This window comes from Eleginops maclovinus, chromosome 1, assembly GCF_036324505.1.
Source record: "Eleginops maclovinus isolate JMC-PN-2008 ecotype Puerto Natales chromosome 1, JC_Emac_rtc_rv5, whole genome shotgun sequence".
In the NCBI taxonomy this organism is placed as follows: domain Eukaryota; kingdom Metazoa; phylum Chordata; class Actinopteri; order Perciformes; family Eleginopidae; genus Eleginops; species Eleginops maclovinus.
The window spans coordinates 6351404-6365102 of record NC_086349.1 but is presented as its reverse complement, the minus strand read 5'-3'; the positions used below and the strand labels follow the sequence as shown (position 1 = coordinate 6365102).

The following is a 13699-nucleotide window of genomic DNA, read 5'->3' as shown; positions in this document are numbered from 1 at the left end:
AGGTCCTTTACAAGAAAGAGATAGGCAGTATAGCAGGATTACTATAAGCCATCCAAAATAGAATACTGGAAGAATTGGGATAAAGAACAGGAAAATATGGCCAGCTTTTGGAAAGATCTGTGTAGTGGTGTCCAAAGATGATCAGTGAAGATGTTCTCAGCTGTCGTGTTTTTTTTTTTTTTTTGCTACTATACTTGGGGTTCTGCTCCACAATATTACAAAACAGCCCAAAATCAACACAATAGACAAGTCAGTACACTCAGAGCAATGACTGTAGGTGAATTGTAATGGCCACACCAATTGAGATACACAAGCAACAGAGTGAGCGCATTTGAAAAACACTTTATGCACTTTATGGTGTGTAGAGAATGAGATGCATCACACTTCCCTCACATCCAGTCTGCAAGATGTCCAAAGAGAGATCATAACCGTGGGTGTTGGCCACAGGTGTTTACTCTACAAACTTCACCAAGGCCCAGAACAGCCATTCAGTGCCCACTGCATGTTTTCAAAAAAATACTCCAATGTGCACTAACAGAGCTGCATATCCTTTATTTCTTTTCCAAGATAGAAGGTTTTATCTCAGCCTGTTTTATTTCAGACAGCAGTGTGAGAGACTACAGTATATCCCCCCTCCAGGCAGTGAGGAACCTGCAGAAAGACACACGATAGGGAATCTAACAGACTATGATTCTCTGAGGGCACAGATAGCCGAGGCAAAAGTGAACGTCTCCTAGCAGAAAACAGCGTAGCGCACTCAGAGGTTTCAACTACCAGTGTAAAACAAGGTTGGCATGAACAGTGTAAGACTTGAAAACCTTATAAATCCAAAGTAAGTGTTGCAGTGAAAAGTGGAGATTAATTCTATTGTCTTTACAAGAGAAAAGAGTCCTCTCACTGTAAAGATTGTGGATTTTCTAGGTACTTCATGATCTCAGCCGTAGTAATCTCGCACTGTTCATTAAAATGATCGACTCCGCCCATCATTTTGGATCACACAAACATCGAATACCACTAAAGGGTAACCAAATATTTCCCAAAAAACAAAACCACATGGTCCAACTTTGAGAGATGGTATTGGCAATCCAATCAGCTGTAGTTCCAAATCAACAAGCATGCAGTTTGATTCATAGAGACTGATTACATCTTCTAAGAATTGATCCAGAGACATTGTTACACCAACAGGGTGAGAGTCTGCCGTCACACACCACTCACCAACAAAATGATACTCAGGCATAAGCCAAGTTCTAGCACTGTTATTTTCTGGATTCAGTCCAGTGGGCTTCACTGGCAGGCGAACACATACTTACTGTGGATAGAGTTGTGATTAAAGTATGAAGAGTATCTCTGTGGATCTTTATCACTCTGCCTATTCCTCTCTGTCCTTTTTTTCTTTCGCTTTCACTCACATATATGCTCCCTCATGTCCTTATTCTCTCCTTTTTATCTCTGTTAACTCCATGATAAACTTTCTATAATAACAATACTTTTTTTTTTGCTGCTGCACATGCCAGTGCAAATTCTGCTCATCATTATTCTTGGTTATAAATGCAAAAACAAAGGTGTTTTTCATGAAACATAATACAAACTGAAATTGAATTTGTTCTCCTTTTCTTGTATCATAATGAGAAAGTGTTAATGTTAGTATGATACAAAATACTGTGTTGATACAGAAGAAGTCAATGAACTGTTCACTGCCAATGTCTTTCTATCGTTTTTCACCACAATTTACTGATTGTATACAGTATTTTCTTGCTGCTCCTACTTCAATACAACACATATGTATGATAATATTCAGGCATTCAGAGCGTCTTTGTTGAATACAGAACAAGTTCACAGCAACCTCATTACATTCCATACACATTGCATTATCATTTAATGGAAACCATATTCTTTCCCTGATCTTAAACAAAGCGCTTTTGTGAACTTACCCTGAACACACACTGACCACCGCCCTACAGCGTTCCATAACCCTAGAACTTCATTCCTGTTAACATATTTAAGGTAACAGCTATGTCATGACCCCTCTTTATCATTGGGAAAACAAATTGTTCATATACAAGCAAAGTCCCTTGGGGAAAGTCTTAGCTTAAAAAAATAGTGCTTATTTGTTTTTCCCCACTGAAGCTTAATTGTCTTTCATTTTAATGTTTAATCGGAAGTTGCCTTCTGCCTTAATGCTGCATTCGGAAAAAAAGCGTTTTTCACTGGGTTTTAATGAGGGCATTGGTCACAGACATAATGGCCAATACATTCGGCCGATACCAATCTCAATTCAAATCGAATCAGAGACAAACTTGCTTTCTCTGGAGACGGGAACCTACTGTACATTTGTTGTTGTTGTTGCTGTTGTAGTGCTACCCTCTTTTTCTCCCCTCTCTTTATTCCTACAGTGGTGGCACTCTGCTGACAGTGAGTGGGACCAACCTTGCAACCATCCGAGAACCAAAGATCAGGGCCAAGTATGGGCAGGCAGAATCCTTTCATGTGAGTATTGATGTTAATGACACACACACACACACACACACACACACACACACACACACACACACACACACACACACACACACACACATACACATACACATACACGCACACACACACACACACACACACAGACTAACACTAACAGGCAGCCCAGTGTAGAGCAAATATAAATTCACAAACGCACCCTGACAGTAGATAAATACTACATTATTCATCTGTACGCATACAGTACATACATTAACTGACAGATATATGCAGACATAGCCCTCCGCATACACAACATGATCTACAGACAACTTCTTCTTCAGTGCCACTAAAGGTGGCAGACAGACTGTCCGTGTGAGTCTGCTCCCTGTACAGATACAGCTTCAGACAGCTAACGCTACCTCAGGCCACATAGCTTTTCAAATGTCAGCACACCACATGAGCGTTTGTGTCACTAAAAGAAAGAGACAACATGAGAGAGACTGTGTGTGTGAGTGAAGGAGAGACAGACGGAGATGTTTGGGGAGTAAAGATGAGAAAGAAATTCAGAGTTTCCTCTGAGAAGATGAAGAGCTTCGTCAGTTCTATAGATTCTCAAAGCACTTTGGTGATTGACATTGAGAGTTTGAAGCTCTTATAGTTGTCAAGGTTGAGAGCTTCAAATCACACAGAGGCACTCCAACCTGTTTACGAGGCTAACAGAATGCATCCCACACAGCCCTCTATCAAAGTGCTACTCAATGGACCATGTTTTTTAATGCTGTCGCTCATTTAATACAAACCACAAATACTGAAATGACAGCCTTTTTCCGAAGCATAAACTATGGTGTTTTATATTTTCTTATTACATTTTCCTCCCTTCCAGCATTTATTTATTCATTTCATAACTTCATGACAGCCAACTTGCAAAAACTTTAGATAAGCAATCAGTCACAATTAACCTCATGTCCACATTACACAATATCTAGTCAATAAAATACTGCATTGTATTGCAATGCAATTGGATGTGGTCGATTGTTATGAAATCTCTGTGATTTGTTCAGAGCTTGACTAGCTTTGGAAAAATTCCACTCCTTTTTCACCTTTTGCTGTCAAAAAATGTAAAATGAAAGCAATTGATTAATGTTTACATGTTTTAATTGTGTTTTAATCCTCCTTTTCAGAACTGTACAGTGTATAATAACTCCGTCATGGTGTGCCTGGCTCCGTCAGTGGCTGATTCTGAGCTGGGCTTTTCCGACACCGGCACAGGCCCAGATGAGATCGGGTTCTACATGGACAACGTGAACGCTCTGGTGGTGGTCAACGAGACGTTCAGCTACTACCCCGACCCCGTGTTCGAGCCGCTAAGTCCCTCAGGGATACTGGAACTGAAACCAACCTCGCCGCTAATTCTCAAGGTCAGAAAAGCCCATTTGTTGTTTTCCAGATGTAACTTGCATGCATGAACATTTCCTTTTTTTTGTTTACCTTGAAACGGTAACATTAACAAAAGAAATACTGAAGAAAAAAAAGTGTACATTGCACATAATCAGTGATATTCCATATTTAACACAACTTGTCAAATGTAGCTGAGCTGTTTTATTAGCTGCTGGTATCTGCCAGATTGTTATTTTATTGTACCACAGTTGTTGGCTTAAATGTACTGTTATGGTTAAAAAAAATTGAGAGCATCACTAAAGGCAAAGCGACCTATCCCAGCCAAAAAGTCAACCTCATATTTAGCTGCTACATACATTAGCAATGTAAACTAGTGTAAATTAGTGTAATCATCATGTTATTAGCCAAGTATAAAAGTTGTTATTGGGAAAAAAATTGAGAATGAGAAAATCATTTCACTCAACAACAACCCTTTTCGGCAGCGGGGGCTTTTAGGATGAGGACTAATCAATACGTTTAGCAAATGTAACCTAACGCTGGCTTTTTAAACTTCCTTTAATCCAATAGAGCCAAACAGAGCTGCTAATGTTAGTCTGCACTGTGATGTATCCTGAAACACTGAGGTTGTTCTCCTTGTGAACAGGGCTTCATTTTATTAAGATAAAACACCAAAACTGTATGTTGATGATCGAAGGTCTGATTCACAGCCTTTTTGTAGTTACAGATACACGTATCGTACATAAGAGCATAAGCATGTTGTTGAATCCAACCCTTACACTTGTGTCTTTGTGCTTTGGCTTTTGAAAAGCTAAAGAAATACTGCACCCTCCAAACTCCTTAACTGCCTGTATCACTCTTAGAAGTCTCTTAATAGGAAATCATGACGACCCGATGCACCTAGTAATGGTTGCTAAGCAATTATCCAACGACTGCTTTTTGGGGGAGGGGTTTAGCGAACAAGCCATTTTCTGTGTGTATGGTAAGATTGCTTTACAGAACAAAACTGCAACTCTTGTGTTCACCTTATACACACACTCTACATATTTTATTTAAACCTCAGTCTCAGGTAGTGGTAGGTAGATGTTTTCTACTTTCACCAAATCTTAAACATATTGACCTTATCTCATATTAATAATAGCAAAGCTTTCATACACCAACATGTAAAAACACACACTCACTGGTGTTTTTTCCTCACACACAAGAAAAAAAGCTCTCCAATGTGTTGACAAGGTCTTTTGGAGAGGGTTAAAAAAAATCTCACAAATGTATAATTTAAAACTGAAAGCAAACGTCCAGACTTTCCAAGGCCAATTTCTTTCCTTCAGTAACTAACAGCAACTTCTTTGACTGACGTCCTTCGCTACAGCCTCGAGGCCTCTTAAATAACTTATTTTCCATTTGTGTAATTATTTTTTTAGTGCTGGAAGGGCAGTGTGGAAGCACGATGTAGGACATTTGAATAATATTCGTTTTTATTTCTACAAACAGTGATTGGATTTAAGTATATGAAATGAATTGCCAATTTTTATTCCACATAACTCACCTGGAATATTTAATCAATGAGTTTCTGAGTTATTTGAGAGAAAGTGGCTAAAGTATGCATGTTATTACTCATGTGGAATGGAAATAACCACCAGATCAGTGTCTACAAATAACCCAAGCCATTGATAGGTTAGTCACAGGATTTTTCTGGCACAGGGGCCCAAAATGTCATGGCCCCCCATGACCTTCACCTTTTGAAATATCAAAGAGATGAGTACAAACCAGGAAAGAGACTTAAAAAGGACCAGAAACACATACATACAAAGATACAAACAGAGCTTGAAAAAGACCACAAACAGACCAAAGAAATTATGAAGACATGAAGAGACCAGAATCAGGCTCACAAATTCTAAGAGACTTAATAAAACTACAAAAGATGCAAAACAGTTGCAAAGACAAACAAAGAGACCACAATTAGACCCACACAAATGTTGAAAACGTACAAAACAACCACAAAGACAAACTGACATAGAGACCCAAAAAGACTAAAAGAGATGAAAACAACTACAAAGAGATGTAAAACAGCTGTAAATAAACACAAAGAGAACACAATTAGACTCATGATGACTATGAAAGGTACATAACAACCACAAAGAGACATACAAAGACTACAAAGAGACAGAAAAAATCAGAAGAAAACAAAACAACCACACAGAGACACAAAGTACTACAACCGGGTGAAAATAAACATCACAGACACAAAATGACTAAAAAGAGGAACAAAGTAACTACAAAATGAAACTAAACAATTACAAAGGGATACATAATAATTATGCATACTGAAAATAACTACAGAGACACAAAACAACTACAAATGGAAACGAAACAACAGTTAATAGACACACAATTAGTAACAAATCTCTACAAAGAGACAAAAAAAAGCTGCAAAAAGACAAACTGAGACACAAAAAGACTAAGAGATGAAACAACCACAGAGACACAAAGCTACCTCAAAGAAACACAAAATAACAACAAAGAAACAAACAACACTTTTGTTTCCTGCTTTAACAGAAGAGCGACTGGGGCCTTTTTGCAGGTCTGTGCACAGGGGCCCGTTGTCTCCTAATCCAACCATGACATATAAATACATAGTATTAACTACTGACACAACATTGTTAGCCCTGAAAAACAAATCTTCTTCATCTGTAGACATTGGACAGTCATTTTAATTTATTTTAGATTAGTGTCACATCGATGTCCTACATTTAATCCAGCATTCAGTGCTTTTATCTTCGGCAAGAATTCTCCTTGACTATCTCTTATGTTATCACAGAGAGAGTCTGCTACGCCGCTTATTTCCACGAAGAGATCGAAAGCGGCATAACCGTCGTAATTTATTTCTTAAACGATAATTTATTAGCAAAGAGCCTCTCGGTAATTTCCAAATCTCCTGCTTGGCTTGCCGGTGGAACTGCCTACCCATTGGAAGCGCTGATGAGATGGACAAAAATGCAATTTGGCGGTGTGTGATGCTGGGGAGAAGGGAAAAGTGGGGGGGTTGCATTTCTCAGAGATGCGTGCACTGCGCTCGCCACGCAATTAATTTCTCATCTGAAGTGTCGGCTGTGTTGTTACCGAGGTGTGTTAGCAGGAGAGAAAACATTTATCTGGTCTTGGTGTTCCGTGAGTGCTTTTACTGTGTGTGTTTGTGTGTGTATGAGAGCGTGTCCCCACATGATGCTCCTTTCCTGTAGTGTGTATGTGTGGCAACAGCTCCGTGTGTGGCTTCAACTTGAGTGCATGCGTCGCTTGAACACGGCATGTGTGTGTTTGGTGTGTGTGTGTGAGATAGAATGGGGATACATGTTTACAGGGTTGCAGAGCGGGGCTGGGTGGCGGCCTGCAGAGACGAAGGGATTGGAAAACGGAGTATGTCTCTGCGTCCCACTGCTGAGCCAGCGAGGGGACTTGGCAGCTATCTCCTCTCCCTCCCTCTCTGTCTATCTTACTAGCTCCCCAGCTCTGTTTTTTTCCGCTCATTCCCATTTTCTTTTCTCACTTTAGAGTATATTCCTTTCATCTTTTTCTCCCTTCTCTCATAATCGTTTCTCTGCTCTCTCCGCTCCTCCCGCCTGCTCTCCTGATGTTTTTTTGCCTCGTCTTGTTTTCTTTGTATTCAACTTTTCCCCTGTTGCTTTTTTGTTTTCTTACTATTTTCTGAGTCCCCCGCCCCCCTTCCATAACAGACAAACTGTGTGTCAAATTGGATCTTGATATGGAAATGAAAAACTGGAACAGAATATTGACAAAAGTTTAAAATTACACACCTCCGGTACAGACATTACTGAACGGGAGACAAAACAATATCAGTGGGTGAGGTTTTTTGTGATTTCCAACTGCCTCTATGTAGTAAATGCGAACATGGGGATACTTTTCAACTACCATCTTCGGTTTCATTTCTTGCTTCCCTTCTCCAGCTGGCTTGAAGAATCATAATGGGTTTAAACCAACAAACAAAATCACAATATTCCTCTTAGAATACAGACATTCATGAATCAAACATAAAAAAGATGAACTTTGTATCAGCTATTCTTCAGTTGCAAGTAAACTATTTATGATTGAAAAGCAGTAAACAAACGGTCTTGAAATTAGAAGTTTTTAGATATTCTGACAAAATCTTACAATTAATTGGTTTTATTGACATGTGCGAATCCATAGCCTTAGAACTTCATTCCCTTTGGTAGATGGAAAGTCAACCATTCAGCCATTACATTATCTCTGTGAATCAGGTAAAAGTTGCTACCATAGTTAATATTTGCAACATTAACAGTTCTTAAGGTTAATTTACTTTGCATGTTTGTATCACTTTGAACAAATCAACTACACCAATATTAGCCAATGGTGCGTAATATCATGGCAACACGTATTAAAATATACTCAATCAGACCTTGTTTTGGTTGTTTTGTGGTCGAAAAAGTTATGATTATGACAAAAATACGTTTAAAAGTCACTTTTTTCATATTTCATTCAAAAGCTGGTCCTTTATTAGGCTGAACACACACAGTATATGAGAAAGTTAGCTTGAATGAGTTTAATGCCTCTCCTCACCACATTTCTCTCCTTCTGTCTTCAGGGTCGTAACCTGATCCCATCGGCCCCGGGGAACAGTCGCCTGAACTACACGGTGCTGATTGGAGAGATTCCCTGCGTCCTCACCCTGTCTGAGAGCCAGCTGCTGTGTGAATGGCCCAACCTCACCGGACAACACAAAGTCACGGTGAGTCACAGGCCTCTGGTTCTCCAGCTCCTCCTCCTATCAGGCACATTCTGATCTGACGTAACTTCCTGAAATGACTCCATTTTGGACCAGGATGCCTCGAATTGATTATCCTAAAGAGAACACGCTCCAAATTATGGGCTGAGACCTTCATGATAGACTTCTTTCTTAATCAATTTTTTTACTACTTATCTTTTTTATTCATTAAACAACTGGGTCAGGTTTTAGTATGCCAGATTAATTCAAAAAGCAGTTTATAAAAGGACCCAAAATACCACCTGTTGTACTTGGTATGTCCACAGTGACACATTAATTCATGTTTATGAATATAAAAACACTGCCGCCTGACAATCTCAGCCCATAATGTCACTCTAACCTTGTTTATGAGTTATCTGAATAACCCTTTCCAAACAATTTCCTCTCGACAGATTCAGCATACGCTTCATTGAGCTTGCACACCAAGGCTGCTGTTAAATATTTAACGCTTAATTAACATGTTGATCTTTGTTGGCCTTCAGAAAGCCTGTTGCTAAAGTGAACGTTTCAGTGGGTAGACCCCTGATGAATGCCAATGACGGTACATTCAAATACAAAGCACAGATATGCAGAGTTAAGTGACTAAGAGTTAAATGTGTTAAGGGTGTGAAATGTCGCAACTCACTTATGCACATAACATGTTGGAACAGGAACACATTGAACATTTGCAAATTAAATAACCATGGTTGTGGTCGAAACAATCCTTTATATTTATCCTTTTCCTAACCAATTAGGTCATATTTAACCTCAGTAAAAACATGTCATGGAGTTAAGGAAGACAATTGCTACTAAATGTATAAGCACATCTAGATACTTTCCCCATGCGTTCATTTAATTTAGGCTTCATAAAAAAGAAAAACATTGACCTTTTTTTTTTACTTCTAACCAAGGTTTGAATCAAAAATGGAAAAAAAAACTAATGGTTGCTCACGCTCTTTCTTACATTCATGTCTGCTCTTATTTATAATATTAATCAATTATATTTATAAAGCACTTCTGGGACTCAAAGTCACTTTACAGTATAATAGAGGGTTGGGGTGGGGGGAATACAACAAATGAAGACAAACAAAGACCATCAACTGGCGTGGATTGATGGGGGGGGCGGCTATGAGATGAGTTTGGAGGCGGGACTGGAGTACTGTGAGGGACTTGGAATTCCAGAGATATTGGGGGAGTGAATTCCAGAGCCTAGGAGCTGCTACAGAAAAGGCTCTGACTCCGAAGCTGTGGAGTTTGGACTTAGGGCTTGGATAGGAGATAATTTATCGTCTGGTAATATGATACATAAGATACAAGGTCTAGGGTGCACATCAAGATTCAAACATGTTGAATTAAACAATGTAACTTAAGGTCCCCCACACAACTCAGTAATGGAAGTGAAATGTTGACCTCAATTTATGATTTAGTTATTATGACGTTTAGAGTTTGCTTTTTGGTTTAACAAATTGGTAAAAGTTCAAATCATATGAGCACTTTGGCAAGATATGGCGTTAGATGAAAATGCATTGTAACAGCGTTGGTCACTCACGATGGGTTGTATCTGTAAATAACGGAATGGTGTGTTACTGGAACAGCATTTCCCTTTGTCTTTAGGAAAGACTGGTCTGCTTTAACCGTTGCTAAAGGAGTCTAACTTATATACATACCTTACTTATAAAATAAACTGCAACTGAATTTGAGGCAACCATAAGGGAAATTATGATAAGAATAATGTATGGGTTTCCATTTTTTGCTTCAGTTTATGTCCATGATGATGCACTATCAGCAGCAGGGCTTTGTCCTACAGTCATGCAGAAACATTAAAGGCGGTATTAAGAATATAATTGTTTCTGCAGGATGCCGCTGATATGCAGATGCTAAGCTTGTCTCCCAGCTCTAATCCAGAAACAACGTTCACTGCATAAACCTTTCTGATGTGCACATTTTGTCTCGGCAAATGCATTTCCTTGAGAGTCGCCGCCACGTCATCACTGAGATGTACTTCCTGTTTTCTATGTGAAGCTGCAACATTTTTCTCTCACCTCCCACAGTGTGAAGGCTGTCACTTTCATTTCTAGAGCTTCTCAACATTGCGACATAGTACTGGATAAAGTCAGAACAAGCTCGCGAGTGCGTCCCGTGGCAAACCGTTCAGCTGTGCTTGTCCAGTGCTGTCAGCAGACTGCAGACTGACACGAATGATTCACGGTGACAGCAGCAGGCTTTCAGAATCACCGCGCAGCTCCTGGAGCATCTGTACAGCAGAAGGTCAAACCTCAGCCAGGCGACACAGAACTCACTCTGAACACGCACGGATGTTTCTCTGAATATCCCGCGAGTACACCCACCCTTTTCTAAACTTATCACCAATGTCCTTTCACAGTCATTTCCACTATATCTTTATGACATTTACTCCCCACTAGCTACAGCCAATATACCTAGAAATCCACTGACGGCGCGTCCATGTAATTCAATATGATAGCTCTCAACGCAACCAGCCAGATCCAAGGAGGAACTGGAATTTCTTTTTTTACCTGTTTTATCTGTAAAAAAAATTAAAGAAAATGTCATGTCGAATATCGGAGCGGTGCGATGTGTTGGCGGGGGTGGTGGAGTTAGTCCTTCGTCTGACAATAGCCGAAGAAAAAATAGAGCTGTCTGTTCAGATCTCTTCTGCTGCATATGTGTGTGTTACTACAAGTGTTTGAGGCCTTGTGTGTTGTGTTTATGTGCACATCTTTGCAGAACGCTGCCGAAAAAGGACACAGCTGTACCACAATAATATTCCCCGTGTAGAATGACCTACATACAGGGGACCCCGATGGGTGTCCAGACATGTGTGTTTTTGTGTGTGGGGGTACAGAGAGAAACCGCTGTACGTGTGTATCAGTGTGTGTCCCTTGTGATGCTCAGCTGTGTGTTGGCAGCTGTGTGCCTCCCTTGAGTTTTCGAAGAAACTTGTTTTTTTGTTTTGGCCTTCAGCTTTTAAAGTTCCTCCGTCTGTCATTCAGTCTGTCAGGAGAATAAAAATAGACAAATGCCCCAAAAATGTGTCACCAATTTAATATTGATACACTTGCTCAAATCAAGTCATCAGAGGAAATGATGTCCCCTGGATGATCCTACTAGATACAGCAGTGACCCATTATGAGATAATTTATTGGTAATGTGAATGGCAAAAAGCTATGTTTTTTTTCTTCAAATATGCTGCTTTATTGATAGTTTTTTTTCATGCAAGACCTACTGTACATCAAATATGTGCATACAGATTTACCAGGCAATCTGTTTTACAACATAAAAACCTGCAAGTCCTTAACATGACTCATGCTCGGAGAGTCAACAAACAAGAATATTGATTCGATTAGATTAGACATGGTTTTTTTAACCAACATTGGTAAAACCGTTTAGCTGCAGCAGCATGTTAATGCAGTAAAATAAACACAACAATAAACACAGTACAATTGGGCAACTTTAGCCAACATGGCCAATTTCCAGCTGCTGTTCCTGGTCAGTTGATTATAGACACCCTAAAAGCACAATACATCACAAGCATTAATTAAGAAGAAATGAGAAAAGACAAGAAGACAGATGAGATAGTATAAAAGACAATAGTACATCCACAGTGTCTCAGTAAGCCTGCATGAACAACACCTGAAATGGAAGCGGCTAAATCAAATTCACCAATAGTTTATTTTATTATGTACTTTTGTGCTACTCCTACTGTTACTTGAACAAATGTCTTCTGTGAGAAGGGGCCTATTTGGTTTTAGAATTCCCTAATTTCCTCTCACTGTTGATCTTTTAGATCTCCACTTCAAGTGCTCTACTTGTGTTTACATAACCATATTGCCTCAAAATCCAATTCACAGTGAAGTACAGTAATAGTATAGTTGCTGGATTTTCTATAGGAGTTACCCACAAGTGTCTCCTTTACTTGAACTTCCTTCTACAACCCATTAATTGCATATTGAGGATGACCAACCAAAGTGTAGATACATATTAAGTTGGCTATCATTCACTTTTCTTTTTTTTTACTTTTCTGAGAATTATCTCACTCTATACTGTAGCTCCTGAATATTTCACTATGTTCACAACTGGTTTCTAAGTCTGCGGTTTGATGATGGGCAAATAGAGTACAGTGAAAGAGAAACACGTTTTTAATTTGCTACATGAAGCTGCGTCAGCAGATTGGATAGCAAACTCTTTAAAGATCTGTTATCAGAGTAGGAAGTCTCTCTGTAACCAAACTAAACCAAACTCAAACTAAAGTTGGCTTTTGTGTACAAGTTAATTCAGTGTAATCTCCTTTGCAGCCTGATCATGTCCACGCAGATAATTGTCTTCCTTATCTCCTACAAGCCAATCTAATTGTCTCTACTATTGCAAATTAAATATGTAGGTATTGCCTACATTGATATTGATATAACAGCTTCTCTATTTCTTTTTCCTAAGTCGTACTTTGATAATGTTAGCATGCAAGTGCACTTACCGGAGCTTCAAAGTGCATAATCACACCTCATTTTAGTCGCTTATCAACCCCCCTTGTTGTTAGCTTGATTTGATGGATTCCAGCGCTGTGAGCTTTTTCTCTCTCTCTCTCTCTCTCTCTCTCTCTCTCTCTCTCTCTCTCTCTCTCTCTCTGAGACGCACTGCGCTTATGTAAATCTATTTAGTCAAAAAAAAAACATTACATGTGTTTGACTTCCCATAATTACCAAGACTCCTTGGGGAGGGATTTAAATGCTAGTGATTACTTTGTTTGATTACTTATACTGTGTGTATGTGTGTGTGCGTGTACCTCAGAAGCACTGCCTATACACACTCTGACCTAAATCAGTTTGCTAAACTTAACCCTGATGGATGAGGACATTACCTACAAAATATCCATCTTAAAAAACCTAAGAGTTGGTCCTTAATGTGCGCAGAAGGACTTGAGTTCTTCAAAGTTAACTTGTGAGATCTTCATTACCAAAACCCTCTGAAGGTGCTGCCCTAAAGGCAAGACTTGAAAACCTTTCCGACAAGAAGTGTTCACAGCAGTCGCCCAGGTGATGTAAGCCTCCCCGATGTAAG

At 39.4% G+C, this 13699-nt stretch overlaps 1 protein-coding gene across 1 annotated transcript in view; it reads left to right on the top strand.

Annotated features, from left to right (window-relative positions):
• The window catches only part of plxna1a (plexin A1a), a 217393-nt gene that overhangs the window by 165594 nt on the left and 38100 nt on the right, over positions 1-13699 (top strand). Inside the window, 3 exon segments of the mRNA XM_063884697.1 lie at positions 2394-2487; positions 3636-3872; positions 8468-8611. Of these exon segments, the coding sequence (XP_063740767.1) occupies positions 2394-2487; positions 3636-3872; positions 8468-8611 (475 nt within the window).